The sequence below is a fragment of the Corapipo altera genome, unplaced genomic scaffold (assembly GCF_003945725.1).
Source record: "Corapipo altera isolate COAL_440 unplaced genomic scaffold, ASM394572v1 133, whole genome shotgun sequence".
In the NCBI taxonomy this organism is placed as follows: domain Eukaryota; kingdom Metazoa; phylum Chordata; class Aves; order Passeriformes; family Pipridae; genus Corapipo; species Corapipo altera.
Genome location: NW_020884939.1, coordinates 3,572,196 through 3,592,214, shown reverse-complemented (window position 1 = coordinate 3,592,214; position 20,019 = coordinate 3,572,196). Strand labels below are relative to the sequence as shown.

Genomic DNA, 20,019 nt, shown 5'->3' with positions numbered 1-20,019 from the left:
AAGAGGGGAGGGGCAAAAAGAGGGGAGGGGCAAAAAGAGGGGAGGGGAAAGTCATTTCCAACTGAGCTGATTCAGTGGTTCCCAGCCCTGTATCCAACCCACGTGGAATTCCAGTATTGCTGGTTTGGATGGGATGTGACAGGGTGGGATAAAGGTCCCTGGCCAGTGGGATGGAGAGGGACAGGAGACACTGAGCTGTGCAAGGGAACACAAGCAGCCTCTGCAGGCCCAGCCTTTCCCTCCCTGCCCCTCAAGGCAAGGGAACCCCCTAAAACACAACCCAAATTTGCACCTGCATTACAAGATAACATAATATGAACTAAGGTGATCTCAGCTCTGAGTGTATTAATGCACGATTTTTGTCAGAATTCTTGTTTTCCAGCTGAGAGTCTGCAGGAGAAACGTAAAGGACTTCAACTCCTATTCATTCACGTGTAAAAAAAAGGATCAAAACAAGTCAACTGGAGTGAAAAGCAGCCCCAACAATCTTCAAAAAAACCTTCAAAGATGCCACTGTATGAAACAGAGCCCCACAATTCACAACCCCAGCAAATACTTCTGAAAATCCCAGTAACAGACTCATTGCAACTTCTGTTGGGGGCCTTCACACTCCCTTGTGTTTTTAAAAACTGATCAGAATTATTTTTGCCTTTTTTTCATCCCTTTCAAGAGTAAAGAATAAATTAGTGGGACCCCCAGCCTCACATCTGTCTCCTTCCTCACAGGCATGTCCTAGCTGCTGAAGACAATTAAGTTCATTAATTGTCAAATAATTGTTGTTGGATTGGTTTGGGTGGCATGAAGTGCACACAGACAGCTTTTCAGCTCAGCAGCCTTCTCTCCTGACCAAAAATTGCTGCTAAAGTGTTTCTTCAAGGCACAGACATTAGATTAGAGAGAAAAGAGAGAAATTTGATCTTGTGTTTCCACCTTCCTCCTCCCTGATTTTTTCTAGCCTGAGAGTTTGCCTCTGAATTCAATAGAGTAGCACTGTAAAAATAAAAGAGATTTTAGCTGACCTAATTTCAGATATTGCAAGGCTACAACTGACATTTCTACTTTTACTTAAGCTAAAATATTATGAAAAAAACCCAAACCTTTGCAGCATTTCTTCTGCTTGGAAGAAAGACAAGAGCAGGAACTGTAAACCCAGATCTCCTCCTTTCAGAAAACCAAAACCAAACCAAAACCAACCAACCATAAACAAAACACCCACATATTCCCCATCCACCCACAAGCCCAACATTTATTCTGGCAAATACTGAGTAAAATAATAACTATGATACAAAATAATGATAATAAAAATAGAATTATTAGCATTATCATTCGCAAATATTATTTCCTATTAAATATAATTTGTTTATAGAAAATAATTTGAGTTTATTTATTATTAAAATAATTGGAATTAAACACTGACTGGGATCATCAGCAGTACACTGAGACTTCTTTGGCTACAGAGTGATCAACATTATTGAGGTTTTTAATAATTGGGGGGGGATGGTGTTTTTTAATAAAAGGGGCTGCAGTAGATGGAAAGTATTTGCATTTCATCACAAATAAATGAGCTCCTGGGGAAGCCTCCTACTAAGTCCAGGAAGAAAGCAGCCTCACCATTTCTGAGGCAGTCTTTGCCAAAGTTTTAAGGCTACTTTGTCACATCATTAATTGCTGGGGGTAGGGAAGGTTTGATGACTCGGGAGGTCAAGCAAAGACCAGGTGAAATAAAGAAATTAGGAGCTAATGGTGCAAAATTCAGTAAGAGAGAAGAGCAACTGAGCCAACATGCACAGCTCCCACCAGGAAATGGAGCATTTGTGTGCTGGAAGCAAAGAAACAGCTTATCAATTGTGCCATAATTGATTTTCTCCTGCTTGTACCCCTGATCGTTCTGCTGTTAAAATAACCACACTCGGTTGGAAATAGCACTTGCTAAAAAGCAGGGGGTTTTTGATGTTACACGTTGGGTTACAAATGTTTTTCCTGCACATTAGAACAACTCCGGCAGCCCCAGCACTGAACAGAGTTTTTCTCTTTGGCTGCAAGAAGCATATCTCAAAGTAATTATTCCTGTAAGCATTGCCTCATTTAGCTGGGTGGCATTTGCTGAGTCACCACTACCCCACCTTGGCTTAAATCCATTTCCAGATCACTTTTTCTCTATTAGAGAATTAGGGCATCGATTAGAAGCCCTTTGAGCTCAGTTTACCCTTTCCTGAACACAGTGTGAGGGGGGTGGAAACCAGTTCAGGTTGTATCAGGGTGCTGCAAGGTCCTCAAGAAACAGCATCTCTGAGCTGTTCCCCCCAGAAAGGGAACAAGGCTCTTGGCTACGTGCAGCAAACTTATTTTCAGGGAAAGGCAGAGCTCCTCTGTTCAGACTATGGAAGAGAACATTATCAAGGATAAACCTAAGTTTTGTGATAAATAAAATGGCATGAGCCAGGCTAAAAAAAAAAAAAAAAAGCCACCCAAACAAGATATTTACAACCCTTTTAAGTAAGAAAGCTGCTCTGTGTTTTCAGTCACATTAATGAACTATAGATGCACATGTAAATGTGGATAAGCATTTTTCCCTTCCTCTGAATCACCTGGAACTAAAAGGGTATGATCTGAATACCCCTGGGATAAGGACATGAACACAGAATTTTGTCATATAAGTGCAAAGGAACAAAAATTGTTGAAATCAGTTTTCCTGTTCTGAAGATCAAACTGCCTGTTACCATCCTGGCTGGGGCATCCCTGCCACGTGTTCCACACCCTTCAGCATCATTCAGTTGTAACTAGAAACGGGTATTCAACCAAAAATCCCCATTTTATTTCCATCAAAGATGCCTTTTTGCATGAACATTATGTTGCCAGTGTGAGCACAAATAAGATCACAGTAAAAAGTGTTGCTTTAGATTTTCAGCCTGCCCTGAGTGGTTTTGTTTCACCCCAGAAGGGACAGAGCCCCCCACGCTCCCATCACCCTGCTTCCCCCCCCTCCAACAGCTTATTCCCATGCCAGAGGACATCCCACTGCCCTGCAGCCTCTCCTCCATCAAACAGAGCATTTCCCTCCTCAAACAGCCACCTCCAAGGTCAATATTGCAAAGCCTAACGGTGCCACTCCTCTGCTGCAATAAATGATTAAAAAGCAAGCTAATTGTAGCCAGGCACAGATCAAATATCTGAAATATGAGCAGCTTGAACGCTCCACTTCAGTGTCAGGAATGACAGGGATAATGACAGGCTGGAAAAGGGGAGAAAATTAAATTAGCTCTCTTGGACATCACGGGCATCAAATGTAACGTGGGGTTGGGCTGGGGGATGGAAGGGAATAAAAGGACATTTGGAGAGCAATTAGTAGAGCAAGAAAAATAGACTTTCGACTCGATAGCAAAAACCAAAGCAAAGCCTTCAATCCTGCTTCAATTTCTAATGAAAGCAAAACTACTGTGTTTTCAGAACTGCCAAAATAAAGGTTTCTAAAAGAAAATCCAGCTACAAAAATCATAAATATGAGCAATTACAGTTTACTTACATGGAGGGCTTAAGTGCCACGCACGAGCAACTTCACTACAGACACTCTGAAACCATACTCAGTCTTTAATTATCTCACTCATTACTCTTAAGAGTATTTAAGAACAAGTCTGACAGCCTTTGGCCTTCAACCTCTATAAATTGTTCAGAACAATAAATTCTAGTCAATACTCTAGGTCTGGAATTTTTTATTACTATGGATCACTGGCAGAACACAATTCTGGTATCTTATAATTAAATTCAACCAAAATTCTGTGAGGAGGAACATGAGCTACTGGTGCCACGTTTCAGGGTTCCTGAAGTCTTGTTTCTCCAGAAACCCCTCATTGTGCATCTTTTCCCAAGTTTTTGGTCAGACCTGTATACAGCCCATTAATAATTCTCTCAAACTCCTGTACCAACCATGACTGCTGATTTACAAACAAAGCAAAGTAAAGTTTGTTAAAGCCTGTTCAGTGATTAAGACAAAACAAATTTTTATGCTGAAGTCTCACACTGAATAATCATAACTTCAGCTTTTCTCTTGCCTGGTAGATCAAGAGCTTTGTAAAATAAAATCACCAGTAGAAGCTGAAACCGTAAAACGTTCCCAGATCTTTCTTTCTTTTAACTTTTCTTTCCTACCAAACTACTTTTTCCTATCAAAAATTTGGGTTAAAATGTTATCACAGGCTCATCCCACCCCTCCCACAGCTCCACCCCCTCAGCCCAAAGCCTACCTTCATCATTCTGGGCCAGAGCAGCTGCCAGGACAGCAGTGAGTGCAGTCCCCACGGAGAGCCATTGCCAGAGACAAAGCTGCTGGACCATTTTCTGTCACACTTCACTCGAGGCAGATCTGAAAGAGAGAGATTTGATCCCCACATTAGTCAACCCACCTGCTCCAGTGGGAGTGATTACAAACTCTGTCCCAGGGGATGTGTAGTCTGTAAGACCAGGGCACTGTTTCTGCAATAAAACCAGAAAATGAGCCAGGTTAACCCCATTAACATCAATACGTATGCAGGCACTCATTCAGTTGGTAACTATGCACACACAGCCCTCCAAGGAAAGAAAATGCAAGTTTCTTGCTTAAATCAGGTCTGATTTCCCTAATTTCCATGCAATAAGGTATTTATGCCATCCTTCCTGCTTTAGCCTTCTGCTTTAAAGTACTTTGGAGAAGCAGCTGGAGCAGAGAAATTCCACTGATTAAAACCAGTGTTCCACAAGTCCAGAGGGACTCAGGATTCCAAGGCATCACCCAGGAAAAACATGAGTGATCCCCAAAGATGGTCTTCTTTAATGAGACACTGTTGATTTGTGTCCAGGAAAATGGGAAAAACAAACAACAACAACAACCCACCAAAAATGCCCGAAACTAGTAAAATAAACTGGCCAAGACAGGTCTGGCTGAACTCCAGGGTATATTTAGAGTGAGCAGCATTAGGAAGTTCTCTAAAGCTCTGGTTTATGGCTCCAATAAAGAGAATTTGCATATTTCTGTAGCTTTAGAATTAAATTATTTAAAAATATTCCTTCAAATTCAAAAAAAGGTTGTGATAAATTCAATGGACTTGTCTGGAGAGAGACTTTCAGCAATAAGAAAACAAGTTGTTGTATAAAGAGGTTTGAAGTGCTGTCAGTTTTCCCAAGCAAAGCACCTCACCTGGATTTCATGCCCACTTTCTGCTCGGACCTTTCTCTGGGGGTTCCAAAACTGCTGTATTTGATTCCAAGGCAAAAAAACCAGCTTGGTACCCCCCCACCTAAAGCCTCGGCATTCCCACGTTCCATCCTCTCCCAGCCAGGCACCGGTGATGTGCTGCTTCCCTCCACAAGCTCACAGCAAAAACAAATGTCTGGGCAGCATCGAATTCACCCAAACACCCAGAAATACCCATTCAGGGCATAAAAACAGCCTCTTACATCACTCCCAAGAGTTATCCAAGCCACAGGGAAGCAGGAGTTCCACCTCCAACAAAAACAGGTGATAGTTTCAAGGGACAAGCCAAGAATTTCTCAAAGAGCTGAATTTATTACGAATAGTATCTTGCAAAGCAAGATATGTATATCCAGAGTTTTGGAGGAAAATCTGTGGGTTTTTTTTCAAAAGGATGAGGGAAGCAAGCAGTGAAATCTAATAAACCAGACTGAGTGGCCCATGCTTACTTAAATATTGAAGGTGGTTGACACTATCTGTTTCAGATATATAAATATATATATACACACATAGTTTGCTTGCTTCCAAGACACCTCACATAGGTGGGATTTCAAGGTTTTTCCCGACCTTAATGGTTCTATCCTATGACCTGAGGCTCCCTTACACAGCAAGCAGAGCTCTTTTTTTCTTTGCAAAGGACACAGATCACAGTTGACTTTTTGCCTTCCAATGGATTTTAATACCAACATTCACTATTCCAAACAATGTTGTAAAAATAAAGAGGAACAGCAAAACACCACTTGAAATCCCACACTGCACATGTTGCTCCTCTCTCATCTGGGGGTTAAAGGTGGAGAGGGGCTTTTCCAATCTCCATCTCTGCTCAGGTCAGACTCTTCCCACCCTGTCCAGCAGCAGGAGGTCTCTGCAGGCAGCTGGAACAGGCAGCAATTCCAGGAAAAACTTTAATATTAGGCATTGAAGAGGGATGCAGCCTGTGTCTGAGTGAGGCACTGGCACAGATCTCATGGCACTGCTCGTTTTCATTTCCACCAGACACAGCAGCTCAAGGTTTCAGAATTCATTGATTCAAGCCATACAGAAGCACCCACCTTCCTCCTCTCTCCTCTTTCTCCTTCCCCTCTCTCTTCCTTCTCTTCCCCTTGCACTTCTCCCACCTTTCTGTCCCCAACTCCAGCAGAGAATCAGTCACAGAACCACTAAGGTTGGAAAAGAGCCCCTGGATCCCCAGGTCCAGCTGTCAACCAGCACCACCCTGTTCACCACTAAACCTTGTCCCCAAGTGCCACATCCACACAGGTCTCAAACACTTCCAGGGGTGGTGACTACACCACTGCCCTGGCCAGTCTGTTCCAATGCTCTACAACCCTTTCCAGGAAGAATTTTTCCATAATATCCAACCTAAGCCTGCCCTGGTTCAACTTGAGGCCATTTCCTCTCATCCTGTCACCTGCTATCTGGGAGAAGAGGCAAAACTCCCCCCCCACCTCACTACAAGCTCCTTTCAGGGAGCTGTGGAGAACAACCTCAGAGAGGAGAGAGGAACCCCAACAGCTCCAATGTGAATTTGCATTAAATGCAAAATTAGGAGCAGTTCAAATGAGAACTTTAGTCCTTCCTAAAGGGCCTAGTATTCCCATACATGTGAGGAGACCGGAATTGCTCTCTAAGATCCCACTATCCATAGGATAAAAGCTATTTAAAAGGCTTGACACAGCTATGAAAACGAAGCACCAAGCCCATAAAGTATGTCAGCAATAACCTGACAAGGCTGTTACCTGCTGAGAAAAAGAGCAGCTGGTTCTTTCTTGGAGACAAATAAAAGTAATCCTAGAATATCCTGAGCTGCAAGGGACCCCCAAGGATCATCCAGTCCAGCTCCTGGCCCTGCACAGACACCCCAGCAATCCCACCCTGTGCCCCAGAGCATTGTCCAAACCCTCCTGGAGCTCTGGCAGCCTTGGGGCTGTGCCCACTGCCCTGGGGAGCCTGGGCAGTGCCCAACCACCCTCTGGGGGAAGAACCTTTTCCTGAGATCCAACTGAGCCTGCCCTGGCACAGCTTCCTTGAGGAGCCCACTCAGCAATATTTCCAGTGTTGCTCAAAAGGGGTTTTGCCCTCCCCTTCTACTTCCCAAAATGCTCATTTAACCACTGTCATCCAGATTTCCCCTTGGCCAACTAAGCTCATTCTGGGTTTTGAAATGGTGCCTTCAAACAACACAAAATCACTTCCACCATAATATATTCCAACCTTTTACATCTCAAACTCCAGAAATGGAAAGTTCAGGAGACAGCCTTGGTTTCTTCAGGCCAGCCAAGGAAAAAAAAAATCACATCCACGTGCAGATTAAAGGTGTTACAAGAGCAAGAAAGAAGAGCTCAGCCCCACTTCAGAGGCCTCTGATATTTTATTTCACAACCTTGAGAAAAACTCCAGCTTTCCAATCACGATGTGCTATTTTAGAAAGTTATTCAGAGCTCAGCTGACACCCTTGAGTTGAGTCTGCTCCTGAGAGATTTTTAGGACAGAATCTTGACAGATTTATTTTTGATTCTGATGAAATGTCAAGTTACCCACGAGGAGAGCAACACTGCTGCTCCCAGAATAAGCAGCTCCATATGCAACTGGAATACAAGAGAATAAAAATTGGCCCCTGTTTTTCCTTCAATTTATACCAGAAAAAAAAAAAACAAACCAAAAAACCACAAGAAACCCATAGAAAACCAAACTAAAAAAACCCCAACACCACAAAGTCCACCAAAAAAAAACCCCAATTAAAAATATACATAATAAAAACCCACAAAAAAACCCAAACCACCTCGAAAACTAAAAAAATAGCAAGTATAGAAAATGACAATGCTGAGTTGAATTATGAATTGATGAGAGAAGGAAGATTTGTAAAATAAAGATATACAATATGTCTACAGGACTTGGGATTTTCCTGGAAAATATTCTCATGTTGTAACAGTAGAAATTGAAATTTTAAGAGGGGATAAACGTAAACTAAAAATCCCACTGAATATAAAATATCAGTTATGACATCCAAGCACCTTGAATATGTTTAATAATGGCATTATGGTAACCTCAAATAATTACTTACTTTTAGATCTGGTGTTACCACACTGCATTCATATGAAGATGAGCAGGGAAATATAAATAAATAACCAGGTATGGTTGGGGTAAAAAGTATTTTTCAATGCTTGTACAAATTGTTCTTGGTATGGAAATAAAACCCGAATTTTTGAAGTTTTTTGAAATAAGTACAGGCTAACACAGTCTAAAGCCACCTGTTGGGTGGAATAGATTCTTTATAAAAGTTACACTGGCAGAGAAAGACAGGCCAGGGAAGAAAATATTCAAAGTTGTTGACATGGTTAGGAGGTAACAGAAAACTAGTGTACAAATAGCAAATCCTTACCCACACTGGTCTGTGATAAACTCCTGACCCAAAATCAGAGCTGAAATTTCAGCAGAACACTGAGTTTCAGTAAATCAGAATTACAGATCCATATAATGATTTGGGTTGGAAGGCACCCAAAATATCATCCAGTCCCACCCCTGCCATGGGCAGGGACACCTCCCACCAGCCCAGGTTGCTCCAAGCCCCATCCAACCTGGCCTTGGACACTTCCAGGGATCCAGGGGCAGCCACAGCTTCTCTGGGCAACCAGGGTCAGGGCTTCCACATCCTCATAGCCAGGAATTCCTTCCCAATATCCCATCTAACTCTGCCCTCTGGCAGTGGGAAGCCATTCCCTCTGTCCTGTCCCTCCATCCCTTGTTCCCAGTCCCTCTCCAGCTCTCCTGGAGCCCCTTTAGGCCCTGGAAAGGGCTCTCAGGTCTCCCTGGATCCTTCTCTTCTCCAGGTGAACCCCCCCCAGCTCTCCCAGCCTGGCTCCAGAGCAGAGGGGCTCCAGCCCTGAGACCATCTCCATGGCCTCCTCTGGACTCGCTCCAACAGATCAACATCTTTTTTCCCTACTTAAAATATTCAATTTGAATCAGAAAAAAAAAAAAACAACAACAAACAAACAAAACAACAAAACCTCAAATTTGGACCAGGCTTGCAGGAAGCAGAGCCCTCACACCAGAACTGACCTCTGCACCCCTGATTTCACATGAAACAGGGACTGTGGTGGTGCCACACCACAAACAGTCACCAGCTTGGAGTGTTCTCTCACCACAAACAGCAAATCTGAAAACAGCTTTGAGGCCAACACCGTCAGGGCTTCAAGCCACTGTAAGAGCAGAGAGTGCAAACTTCAACAGAAATCATTAAGTGCACATTAATTCAGCAGACATGTAAACAAATATTTGCCACTTAATATACATGTCAAAAACAATGGCTCCTGAGAAACTGCCATGGCTGGATGAATACCACAGCATTTAAAAAGTGATTAAATACCCATTTGTATGGGTTCTGTTAATTTACACAATCACCCAGAACTCCTTCAAGCATCAGAAGTGACATTTTGGTGATAAATTGTGATAAATCTTTATAACTATGTATTTTTAAAAGTTCACGCAACTGAATTGCTTAAACACAGGAGAAATTATAGTGGACAGTTTTATTATAAGGCTCATCTATATTATTACTGATCTGATGAACTCAAAAGACTGTGGACACAAAACAGGGAGTCTCTGAAGTGTAGGTGTTTACTCTAGAGAACTGGTGCCATAATAAATCAGAAATGTCAGTAGAAACAGGGAAAAAAGCCTCCTACAGAAGCCAAAAAGGAGATGGATTTGCTTTATAGTCTGACAGCCTTCCTGGTTGGGTTAAAGCTACAGTTCATTAGGCTGTGTGTCCCAAATGGTTTATTTTTGTTTATTTTGCCTAAAAAATTACGTTGAACTGCCAAGAGAATAAAAATAAACTTCTAAACTCTTATTTAAACCCAAGAACAGACACACAAAAAACCCTCCCCAAATTCTGGTTTTCCTCAATGCCATTCAACACCACAGTCACTTCATCTGGTATCCTCTGAATTCATATCCATGATTTCCACTAAATATCTCAGGGCTGTTTACTTGGGAACCCTAGCAAGGTCCTGAGCCATCTCACTGAGGGTGCACATCTGGAGCACATCTGCACTGCTGGAAAACACCCTCAGGTCGGGCTTAACCAGAACAATAAACCACAATTCCAGCTCAGGGATCACCTCAGCTAGTTCAGGGCATCCTGGAAGGCTGAATATCAGCCCACAAACTCCCTCCTGAGCCCATCCCACAGCACCTCCTTATAACCACGGGAAAAGCCAGTGAAGGAAGCCTTTACCTCTGAGTTAAGCCCACATAAGCCAGCTCTGGCTTTAGTTCAGCAGCAGGCATGAATAACTCTGTTTACTGAAGGTAAATATCTGTTTAAATGCTTTCCTGAGGAAGAACTCAAGCATAAGCAAATATTTGGCTGATCTGGTACTACACTGAATAATTTACAGCACAAACAGAACCCTCTCTCGAGTTTTGGATCTTCCAGAAGGCAGAACACTACTACAGGTTTTATTTCACTGACACTTCTTGGGCACTTAACACGTAGCTCAGCCTGTGGATTCCTGGATTTACTCAATCCTCCTGTATTAAAGAGCTCTCACACAACAGGATTGGCACAGCTGATTTGGATTTTGTTATTCTCCTCTCTCTGGGTAAAACCTTTCAGTGGTATGAAGAATTTTAAGATCAAGTTTCAAGATCAAACATGCTCACAACTTGATTCCCTTTTCACAGCTGCTGGATCTATTCCAGCATAAACAAACACATTAAAAATAAAGTAACATTGATGCTGCATTTCTGTCTCTTGTCCTTGTGTTAGCAGGGTCTTGAGTTTTTAGCCTTACTTGGAGACAGCATTTTTAGAAAGCAAAGACACAAGAACTGAAGAAAAAATTATGACAGTTTACATGAAGAACTGAAGAAAAATGTTCACCTGCAATTCCAAATTCCTCATTATGTTCTCTCTATCAACCTTGACATAATTCACACATAATTCCTGCTTGCCCATATTCTTCTAAGGGCTGCTGGCTTTAATTATTTCTTTGCCCCACTCTTTAAACGTATTTTCTGTGCCTTTCTTGCAGAAATGATTCTGCAAGAGTCGATGAGATGCCACTGCCAGAGCCAGGCACTGCAAAGACAAAATGAAGCACCAGTAACAGGGTGTAGCCCCAGTAACTTGCCTCTGCATTAGTAACAAGTCATTCAAAACTTCAGTGAAAACACCACAGTTGGCCCTGGACCTAAATGTGAATGATGCATTTTAAAATTTAATTTAACTATTTAATGCATTTTCTGTATTTTTAACAAGTAACCCAGCTATTAGATGGGTTCACACGATCACAACCACTTGGCCATGGCTGGGTAAACAGGGCAGCCAATTCATTCCTGCCAGAAATCTCATTTTTTTAATGCATTATGAAAAGATTCTGACTCCCAACCCCCCTGCAAAGACTTAGCCTATAAAACACTGTCCTCACAGAAGCTTTTGAGTGCTTAATCCAAAGCAATTGGTAAGTTTGGGCTGTGACATTGTTCATTTGAAACTCCTGCTTTGCAGATGGTGGCTCCAGAAAGAGGAGAGAGGAAAGACACCCTAAACCCCTGAGAGCAGTGCCAGCAGGACTCCATCTGAAAAGTGACATTAACTGCCTAACATCAAAAGATTAAAAGAAATACAATCTCTATTAGCCAGGAGTAGTGAAATTAATTCTTTGATAACCTTTGTCTTCACAACATATGCACCCAGAGCTAAAGTTACACACTGAAGTGTTAATAATGAAAATATACTTTGATATCAAAGTACAAAGATGGGTTTCACTGGTTTGACTGCAAGACAAGTATTGGATACTATCCCAAAAACCTCTCTATTTCTGCCTTGCCAGAGTTGTTTCTCTCCAAGGATTGTTCACTGGGATTACTTAACACAGAGGAGAGAATCAGAGGTGTGAATCTCTCTCTGCCACCGGGAAATATTCTGTCAAGAGTCCCCTTGGAGAGCTCCTTGCAGGAAACCAGCCCCAAGATCTTCACTAACACTTCAACACTGACTTGTGTTATGACAGTGGAAATGACCCAAACTACATTAAGTGAATTTATTTGACTGAAGAAAATGACATTTTTTTCAAGTAGAATTTATATGCTGCAGCTTCTCTTCTCCGAGACAGTTTTAATTTAAGTTTTGTAAAAATCAACACCCCAAAACTTGTCACAGCAAAGTCTCCCTTTCTACAAACTGAATGTTCCTACTTGCCTGCTGGTCACCACACACCAGGAGCAGTGTTCAATACACCCTGGAAGAATGACAGGGCTCTGCATTGGCTCTGTTGGAGCAGTTCAGTGCAATGACATGTCAGAATTAACATGTGTACACAGATACACACACGTGACACACCCTGAACAGACATAATGCTCAGCTACTTCTGTGGCAGGGTGAAGGTTGTGGTACTGGAAATTGTTGTTCCCAAAGCTTTAAAAATAGTCCTGGCTTTTGAACTTAGGACAGATGACAAATAATAAGGCTGATTAAGCCATATAGTTGTCACACACCTGCAGCAGAATTCAGGAGTCCTCTAAAAAGCAAATGTACCTCCTGTTGTTGTACAGATGAAGGCAGGGTCCAGTCTGCCTTCCTCCACACCCCAGGGATACTCCAAATAAATCTCAGTCACCTCTTCTCCCACCAGTGCCTACCTGCTGTTAACCCCAGTGCCTCCTCTTTCCCTCCAGGGACCAGACTCCACAGCTCATCCTAAATTAAGCTATTTAACAGGTTTCTTTTCTAGAAAAGAGCAGTAAATAGCAGGTTTCATCTTGGATCCCAGGTCACCTGGTGCATCCCCAGCTACCACATTCTGCTTCACACTTAAATCAACAGATCATCCGACCCATGAGCCAAGGACAGGAGGAGCCTTCCAGACAAACCACCTCAGATATTCCATGACACACCTGTTATGCTTAGACCTCTCTCATACATCACACCACAGCTTTCTGGGGAAGCCTCCTCGGTCTGGACACCTGGATTTGAGGCTGCTAATTAAGCCACATGCCAGATCTTCATTATTTTAACCACATATCTGCTGTTTATCACCCATATTTTGCCTATGCTCCCTAAGCCTGCCCTTCAGGTTCCCTCTGCTCCCATCCCACAGCAACCCAAACCCAAAGAGGTCCTTGTCTTGCCTTCCCCCACCTCCTGCACTGTCAGGTGTTAGTTCTGCACAAACACACTTGTCATCATCACTCCTAAACAGCTTATTCCAAACCTCACACCTCCCTCTGCTCTCCAAGCTTTTCCATATCTCACACCATGTCTATCAGGCCTCAAGCACTCTTTCATTCCTCTGCTCCATCACCTTTCTTCCCAGTATTTTACAGGGATCTTACCCTTAAAAACGCCTCTTATCCCTCCTTAACAGGCAATGAGAACATAATTAGACATGATTACTTGTTTTGATTATACTTGGATTGCTTTTTGAGTTTGTTGGCCATGAGGGAAAGGAGATAGTTAAGTATTTGCTTGTGTTTTGGCATATTTAAAAGGCTTCAAAAGTCTGCAATCACTTCCCTCTTTAGATTGCTCAGAGAAGCTGTGGTTGCCCCATCCCTGGAAGTGTCCAAGGCCAGGTTGGACAGGACTTGGAGCAACCTGGGCTAGTGGGAGGTGTCCCTGCTCATGGCAGGGAGTGGACAGAGATGGTGTTTAAGGTCCCTGCCAACTCAGCCCATCCTATGATTCCACGATCCACTCATCTCCCTCCAACCATTCCACCCCCTACACCTCCTCATGACTCCAACTGCCCTTCAGCCCTCTGCCAATCATGCATATCCATCTCCTGAGCCTCCATTTCTCCAGATAACCTCACACCTCAGTACTGCCTCAGCAATCCCCAATACTCAGCATTTGACTTCCTAGATTTCCTGGATTTTGGCTATTTCAGCTTTCCTTAAAACACAGAGCACACAGTGCTCTCACCCGCCCAGGTTTCCTTGGCTATTCCAAGACCCTGGGCCTCCACATCTCTCAAGTAAATCCTTCTCCTCTCTTCCAACATTCCAGACTCTGAGAAGTGCTTATGCACAGTGATGAATGGAGGGATTCATCCTGCATTTCTCAGCCCCTTTGTTCAGCTGCATCTGCCGGGGATTCACACGTTGCAGAGCTGGGGGGTGTGTGCCCACGGATTGGGACATTTGGATGTGCACAGGGCACTCATCCAGGGACAGCTGGCAACAGGGAGCCTCCCAAAGCTGCTGCTGCTGGATTTAAATACACATGTGTGGGGGTTTTATCTGCTCAAGTATTTCTTTATTTTTTTAAGTCAAATATCCAGGCAAACCAGCAAGAAATGGCTTCCCTCTTCGGAGGGACAGAAGAGAAATAATCTTAAAATTCATTGTGGAGGCATAAGAAATCATGGCAGAGGTTACTCTGGGAGATGTGCAAGGGCAGGGATTTTCAGATGGTTCCTGGTTGCCATAGAGAACTGTTTCCAGACCACAGGTAGGCTGACACATGCCAGGGATTACTAACATAGAATCCCAGAATGGTTTGGGTTGGAAGGGACCTTAAAGATCATCCAGTCCCACCCCCTGCCATGGGCAGGGACACCTCCCACTAGCCCAGCTTGCTCCAAGCCCCGTCCAACCTGCCCTTGGACACTTCCAGGGATCCAGGGGCAGCCACAGCTTCTCTGGGCAACCTGTGCCAGGGCCTCCCCACCCTCACAGGGAACAATTCCTTCCCAATATCCCATCTAACTCTGCCCTCTGGCAGTGGGAAGCCATTCCCCCTTGTCCTAGTACTCCAGGCACTTGGAAATAGTCTCTTCCCATCTTTCACATTGGCTCCTTCAGGTTCTGGAAGGCCTCCAAATGAGGTCTCCCCAAAGCTTCTCCTCCCCAGGCTGAACAATGTGGGAAGTGATGCAAACTGAGGACCCCACTGCTGCACTTTAAAGACATTTGCTGGAGTCATTTTGTGTAAATGTAGAACATACCTTGGAACAGTTAAAGCAGTTTTGTTCAGCACGAGAAATCTAATTGTTTATTTAGATACTTAACTCATGAGTACCATATCGAGGATTATTTCCCAAAGAAGTTCAGTCCAAATGGTTTTACAAATATTTAACTATTAAGATATCCAAGAAAAAATGAGATTCCCTAAAGGAAATCCAAGAGTACCACCAAAACTAGAGCTTTCACAGCTTCTGTTTTAACAGCACAGCAATACCTCATCAGTCGGAGGAATATTTAAAAACAAGGCTGTATTATTCTCAAATTTCAAAAGATGTCAAAATAAATAAGACTGTTTCACCAATTTACTGTAACATCTCATTAAAAAATAAAAACAAACAAAAAAACCCCCCAACTAACCTTGGTTTTTGACAGTCTTTAAATTAACAGCACCCTTATACCCACACAAGGTCACAAGCCCCACCAGTTTTGTCTCTGACTGAGGCCAGATGGGGGAGAATGGGTAGAAGTAAACAAGGAAATGCACTCAGAGATGCAGATATCACTCAATATAAGGACAGCTCATACACAGCAACAGGACCTGATAATGTTCTCCCCCTCCTCAGTTCACTTCCATCTTCCTACTTGATATTTTCACTGTTATTGAGCTGGAACTGACATTCATACTTCAATGAATTCCATAAAAATTGCTGTTCATAAGTCACTAGGTTAAATAAAGTTGAATAGAGTCTGGAAACTATCAGCACAACTTGGACACTCACTGACCTCCCCAAGGCACATGGATGAGGCAACACAGACCTGCCAGGGTATGACCACAAGTTCAGTCATGGGATCTGAACCTCCAAGTTTTTGACAGTCATGAAGCTCCAGAGGGACTTTTCACAAGGGCCTGGAATGGCAGGACAAGGGGGAATGGTTTCCCACTGCCAGAGGGTAGGGTTAGATGGGATAGTGAGAAAGGAATTCTCCCCTGTGAGGGTGGGGAGGCCCTGGCACAGGTTGCCCAGAGAAGCTGTGGCTGCCCCTGGATCCCTGGAAGTGTCCAAGGGCAGGTTGGACAGGGCTTGGAGCAACCTGGGCTAGTGGGAGGTGTCCCTGCCCATGGCAGGGTGGGGTGGAATGGGAGGAGCTTTAAGGTCCCTTCCAACCCAAACCATTCTCATTCTATGATAATAAACCAAGCTTCAGAAACTAGGGGTGAAGATGCCTCTTTTCCTTGGACCCAAAGCTCAACAGCAGAGGCTCTGTATGAAAACCTGCTGACCCTCAGAATCACACAAGGAGAAGGACTTGTACCCAAGTCACTCAGGGGGAAGGAAAATACAAAAGACAAAGCTCATGACAAGCAGCTGGGCAATGGTTTGCCTTTTTCATGGAAGAGTGACCAATGCCAATCCATCTTGGAAGCTGCTCTGATGACAACACTGAAGTAATTTTACCACCTTGGAATCACAAGGGTGAACCTGAAAGACACCACTGGGTTTGTTAACATTGCCAAACAGCTGATGCTCAGAACTGGGGATACCAAGCACAGATTCTTACTCACTGCTGAAGGTGGGACAATAAGAAAAGGAGAATGGACTCAAGAGTCATGATTATTTGTACAGGAGAGAGACTGGAGTTCTGGACATGGTCCTGAGACAGTTCCTTTGGAGAAAGGGGAAGATACATTCATGTAGTTTGCATCAGACAGATGAACTGCAGGTAAGTAGTGCCAAGTGGGATGATCTGGTCCTTCCTGGGGCCTTGTTCCCCCTTGCACAGTGCCCTGGGGCTGTCAGGATGATGAGGTACAAAAAAGGCCTTGGCAGCAAGAACATAAGAATAGAATTACAGGAAACATTCATTCTACAGACAAAATTAGAAGACAGTCTTCATTTAGTGTCAGAAGAGAGATACCTTTAAACTCAGGCATGTATTTGATGGGACTGGCATCAGTCCAACCTCACCCCTCAATTTTGGGGGCTTTTGTCCTAGAATGGCTTTTAAATGTGTAAAGAGAGGCCTGGCTCTGGGATGGTTTTGAAGGACAGCACCCGTGATGGATGAGGTTGACTATCCAAGATGAAAGGCTGAACTGCAGGAAACGCAATTTTAATCCAATTCAGTTGTAAACGGGACAGAAAACTACGAGCCTACAGCCCAGATGAGGAGGCCCACGTGGTTTACTGAGGGGTGAGGGAGGTGTAGGTGGCAGTGCTGGAGTCAGGGAGGTAGTGTGGAATGGAGAGGTGCCAGGTGACTGTCTGCCAACCGCAGAGCTCAGCTGTGGGGACAAACAGAGGGTTCTCAGCAGCTCTGCGAGGATTTAAGTGCATTTAGTACCTGGGCAATAGCTTGGGAAATGAAGCTCCATTTGGATGAAAAGGCACGTTGGGACAAATGAGATATTCATGTATGCAAAGAGGGATGGGGAATTTGTCAGCTTCTCAGCTGTTTTCCCCTCAGAGGGAGCGGCCCAGGGAGCTGCTGCAGTGTAATGGTACTGAGTAAAGTAAACAAAGTGCTTGAGAGCATTAAGAGAGATAGAAAGAGGGCCTAAATTATAATGATATTATAAAGGACAATAAAACCCCCCTGGAGCATTAAACACTGGTTTTTCGGACATCACTTCACAAAGAGACACCAGAGAAGGACAAAGTCTCACGAAGGATGGCTCAGCTGTGACGACACTGTGGGACCGAACCCTCCTTTCTCAAACAGAACAAGAATCCCCAAGAAAACAACCCCCACCTCTCAGAAATCATACAATGCTTTGGGTTGGAAGGGACCTTAAAGCCTATCTCATTCCACCCCCTGCCATGGGCAGGGACACCTCCCACTAGCCCAGGTTGCTCCAAACCCTGTCCAACCTGCCCTTGGGCACTTCCAGGGATCCAGGGGTAGCCACAGCTTCTCTGGGCAACCTGTGCCAGGGCCTCCCCACCCTCACAGGGAAGGATTTCTTCCCAATATCCCATCTAACCCTGCCCTCTGGCAGTTTAAAAAAAAAAAAACCAAACAAGCAAACAAACCAGAAAGAAGCACAAGGATTATTTACTGCAAGGAGACATTAAAGAGACATTACAGATATCAACTGAAATCCTGATGACCAATGCTGCTGTAGTAACACACTTTTCCCTTGCCACCATAATATTTCTATACTAGAGGAACACGAACAGAAATAAAAGAATACACACAAAGAAATCTTTTTCACACAAACTAAACATTCAGGTTTGTTCAGGAAGTCATAATGACAGAGAGAAAACCAATTCTCCTCCCAGTTGCTACCTTTACAAACAATAACATCCTTAATTATTCAAGTTAAGACAAGGATCTTCTGTGCTTCAGGGCTTTTGCAAACTGCCTGCAGGAGCCAGGAGGGAATACCCAGGTAGTGCTGTACACACCTCACCTCAGGTACAGGGGTCAGGAAATCAGAGCAATAGATGCTGAATGTAACAGATTAGTGGTTTAATTCAGTTGCTAATTTATATGTTTGATTTTTTTCCCCCCAGCTGCGTGTTGTAAATTTAGGAAAGCCTACAAAGCCCTTAAATGAAGTCTGAGTTTCCTCACACTTCTCTACACTTGTTCCAAGCTAAACAAACTGCCTGGAGTAAGGAATTTTCTTCACCTTATGTAAATTTTACTCTAAAAGCATCACTTTGGGCCTCAGCACACAGGGAAGAGGGAAGGTACCATCCCTGAGCATAAGGCAGTCAGATTTTGGGAAGCTTTGGCTTAAACGCAACTGTTTCAAAAACATCCTGATTCAGCCCACTGCAAGTGATAACACATCCCCCACAGGCTTTCCCATACCTCTTTCTCCCTCACAGTTTTTATTCTACAAAAGAAACATTTAGTGACCCATTATCTGACCAATCTATTTGGGTTCTATTAAAGAAAAAAAAAATACAGTTTTCCTCTTTGAATCTCTTAGTGTGATGCTGCAAGGCTGGAGGGGCAATGGGCTTCCACCCTAAGAGATGAAGAGTTAAAACAGACTAAATGAAACACAGCAGCGCAGGCAAAGAAAAATAATCCACACTTTCACAGAGTTTTTGACAAGCAAAGACAACCCTATGAGCAGCAAGACTATTTTCTCTTTTGCGTGTGTAAATAAACCTTTCTAAATATTTTCCCCTTCCCTCAATAACGAATGGTTGTGTTTTGTCTGAAAACTCTCCACATGAGGTGAAAAAGATATCAAGTCCATACCATCACTAAACCCTCTCAACAAGGGCAAACTGTGGGAGGGGGGCTTGAACTCAGAAATTAGATTCTTGGGAGTTTCAAACCACCACAGTTTTGGTGGAGAATGCAGGCATCGATCCCACTACCTTCCAATTCATGGAATTAACCTGGAAGCATCTACCCAAGCAACACCAGTGCCTTTGCAATATGTTCAGCAAGCCAAGAGTCTTACTCCTCATTTTTGCCAGTACACACGAGGAGGGTATCTCCAAGCCCTCTCGGCCACTCGACTCCAAGCAAGGGTCTTCTCTTCCATAGGCTGTTGTCATGGTTTGAGAGGCCCAAAAATCCAATTCCCTAGTCCAAACCCAGGGAGAAAATTGTTTCCCCCCACCACAGCTGTGTTCACCGGGACAAACAACCCAACCTTACCCAGCTCCCCAGGCAGCATTTCTGCTGCTTTGTGCAGTAGATGTCTCCCAACTCCATAGAGATCACATCATTTTTTCTCCCCCAAATTGGTACTGCAGTAAGAAAATGGTATTTTAGAGGTCCTTTAGTGCCAGGGCTCATTTGTTGAGGAACTGTGTTTTGTTCTGAGTTCACTGTGCTGGCACCGCTGAGGGACCTCTAGGGCTGGGCCCAGTTCTGGGCCCTCAACAGGAGAGACCCGGAGGGGCTGGAGC

The 20,019-nt window shown here is 43.7% G+C and overlaps 1 protein-coding gene across 4 annotated transcripts in view; it reads right to left on the bottom strand.

Annotated features, from left to right (window-relative positions):
* The window catches only part of PCDH15 (protocadherin related 15), a 673,791-nt gene that overhangs the window by 268,596 nt on the left and 385,176 nt on the right, over positions 1 to 20,019 (bottom strand). For all 4 annotated transcript variants that reach the window (XM_027661020.1, XM_027661021.1, XM_027661019.1 and 1 more), the window contains exon 5: positions 4,242 to 4,360. In XM_027661020.1, coding sequence (XP_027516821.1) covers positions 4,242 to 4,332 — 91 coding nt within the window. In that variant the 5' untranslated portion in view covers positions 4,333 to 4,360. The remainder of the gene's footprint in view (positions 1 to 4,241; positions 4,361 to 20,019) is intronic.